This window comes from Fonticula alba (assembly GCF_000388065.1).
Source record: "Fonticula alba strain ATCC 38817 unplaced genomic scaffold supercont2.8, whole genome shotgun sequence".
Lineage (NCBI taxonomy): Eukaryota > Rotosphaerida > Fonticulaceae > Fonticula > Fonticula alba.
The window spans coordinates 1581151-1582977 of record NW_009242978.1 but is presented as its reverse complement, the minus strand read 5'-3'; the positions used below and the strand labels follow the sequence as shown (position 1 = coordinate 1582977).

Below are 1827 nucleotides of genomic sequence, written 5' to 3'. Positions count from 1 at the left end.
CGCCCGTCCGCCCGCCCGCCCGACTGCGTGGTGATCGCGCGGATGAGTGGGGTCTTTTTTCGGCCGAGTCACCAGAATCTGGGGCCCCGCCGGCACAAGAGAGGCCCAGGGCCGTTCCCACCGGCCCCCCCCCCCCCCCCTGGGGGGATAGGAGGCCTTCGCGGCCCAGATGGGACCACTGATGCGACCGGGCCCTCGCCATGCCGGGTTGCCCGCTTGAGGAGTCAGCCGGCCCAACGGCGCAGCCTCCGGTCGTCGGCGGCTTCTCGGCGTGCGGGCCTTGCCCGCCCACCGCCCCCCCCCCCCCCCGGGGGGGCGGGAGCAGAGCGCGCGCGACCAGCTTCCAGAATTTCTCGCTCCCCGTGCGCCCGATCGCCCCCCTGTCAGGAATGGACAAGGCCCCGTGTGGCTAGGCCGGCCCGCGGGTGCCCGAGCCCTTGGGAAATGCCCCACCGGCAGGATCGGGCCCGGCGGGACACACCCAAGGTTCGTGTGCGGCCGCCCGGACTGGTGTTATTGTTTGCCGGCCCTCTGGGCTGCCTCCTGGGTCCCGTGCGGGCCCAACGCGCGCGCGCTAACCGTGCCCGGCCGCGGCGGGGGGAATGCCCGCCAGCCATTTCCTCCGTGAACGGACAGGGGACTCGCGCGCGTCCCCAAACAGACCCCGCCGCGCCAGGGGAGGGCACCCCCCCCCCCCGCAGGGGACCGAGGGCGCCGGGAGCCACGCTGGGCCGACCGGGCGCTTCCCACGCTCGGGCACCCTGTGCATGCTCCTCGCCCCCGCCCCCACAGACCCGGGGCCCTGGCGCGCCGGTGCCCGCCCTCCCCCCCCCCCCCCCCCCCTGGCACACACACGCACACAGCCGTCGAGTGGGGCCCCATCCGGGGATGCTCTGGACTCCCCCAAGGCCCGCCGCCACGGCCCGCAAGGCCACCCCTGGGACCCCCCCTTCCCCGTGCGGGCCCCAAAGTCGGGCGCCCAAGGCACGAGAGTATCACTCGCCAGCAGCACCCGGGTACAACACAAGCCGGGGGGCCCTGTTGACGCAAGAGGCCTCGGCAGTGCCGCGATTCCGCCCCCAAGCCCACCCCAGCCGCAGAACACACGCGGCCTCCCCCCCCCCCCCTCCTTCAGAAGAGCGCGTCTCGGGGGAACCCGGGAGACGGCGGGCCACCCTGGCGCAGCGCCCCGAACACCCATGGACGTACAGCCAGGACTGTTCGCCAGTGTGCAGGGTAGATAACCCTAGACACCAGCTGTCCCGAGGGGGCGGGGCTCCCCGGGACATCCGGGAAAACCCTGACCCTGGCCCCTCGTCCGAAAAGAACACCCCTCGGGGAGAGTCTGGGCGGGCGACCAGGCCCGGGGCGTCGGTAGGCCCCTGCAGCCAGCCATGGGACTGGCCCTTCGTACGTCCGCGCCACGAGGCACATATGGGCCCCGTTACGCGGCCGCCTCCGATGAACTCCCCAGCTGTCTGCCCTCAACCCCTCCAAGGGAACCCTCCCCCAGGCGGACGCGAGCGTCTCGGGTCTGGCTTGCGCAACGGACCAAAGGGAGCCCCTCTCAGGGTCCTCTTCAGGGTATTGTGGCATGCCACTCTGGCCCCCACGCAGCTCCAAAAGGCGTCGGGAGGCAGAAAATGGCAATTTAAATATGTCCAAATGACGTGACCTGCTTTAGATCAGCCGAGCCCGGACACGCCCGTCCGACTCCCCAGCCGTTGGGTCCGACCTATTTCTCTGTGTGCCAGCCATCGGGAAGATCGATCCAGTCACTCAAGCATCCCTAGCCTAGTCCCCGCCCCTGCTCCATTCTCCCCCCTC

General features: G+C 71.5%; 1 protein-coding gene across 1 annotated transcript in view; it reads left to right on the top strand.

Annotated features, from left to right (window-relative positions):
* Positions 1-220, top strand: part of H696_05004 (hypothetical protein) — a gene marked incomplete at both ends in the record, with an annotated part of 3853 nt that extends 3633 nt beyond the window's left edge. The window contains one exon of the mRNA XM_009498873.1: positions 152-220. Coding sequence (XP_009497148.1) covers positions 152-220 — 69 coding nt within the window. The remainder of the gene's footprint in view (positions 1-151) is intronic.
* Positions 221-1827: the final 1607 nt, after the last annotated feature.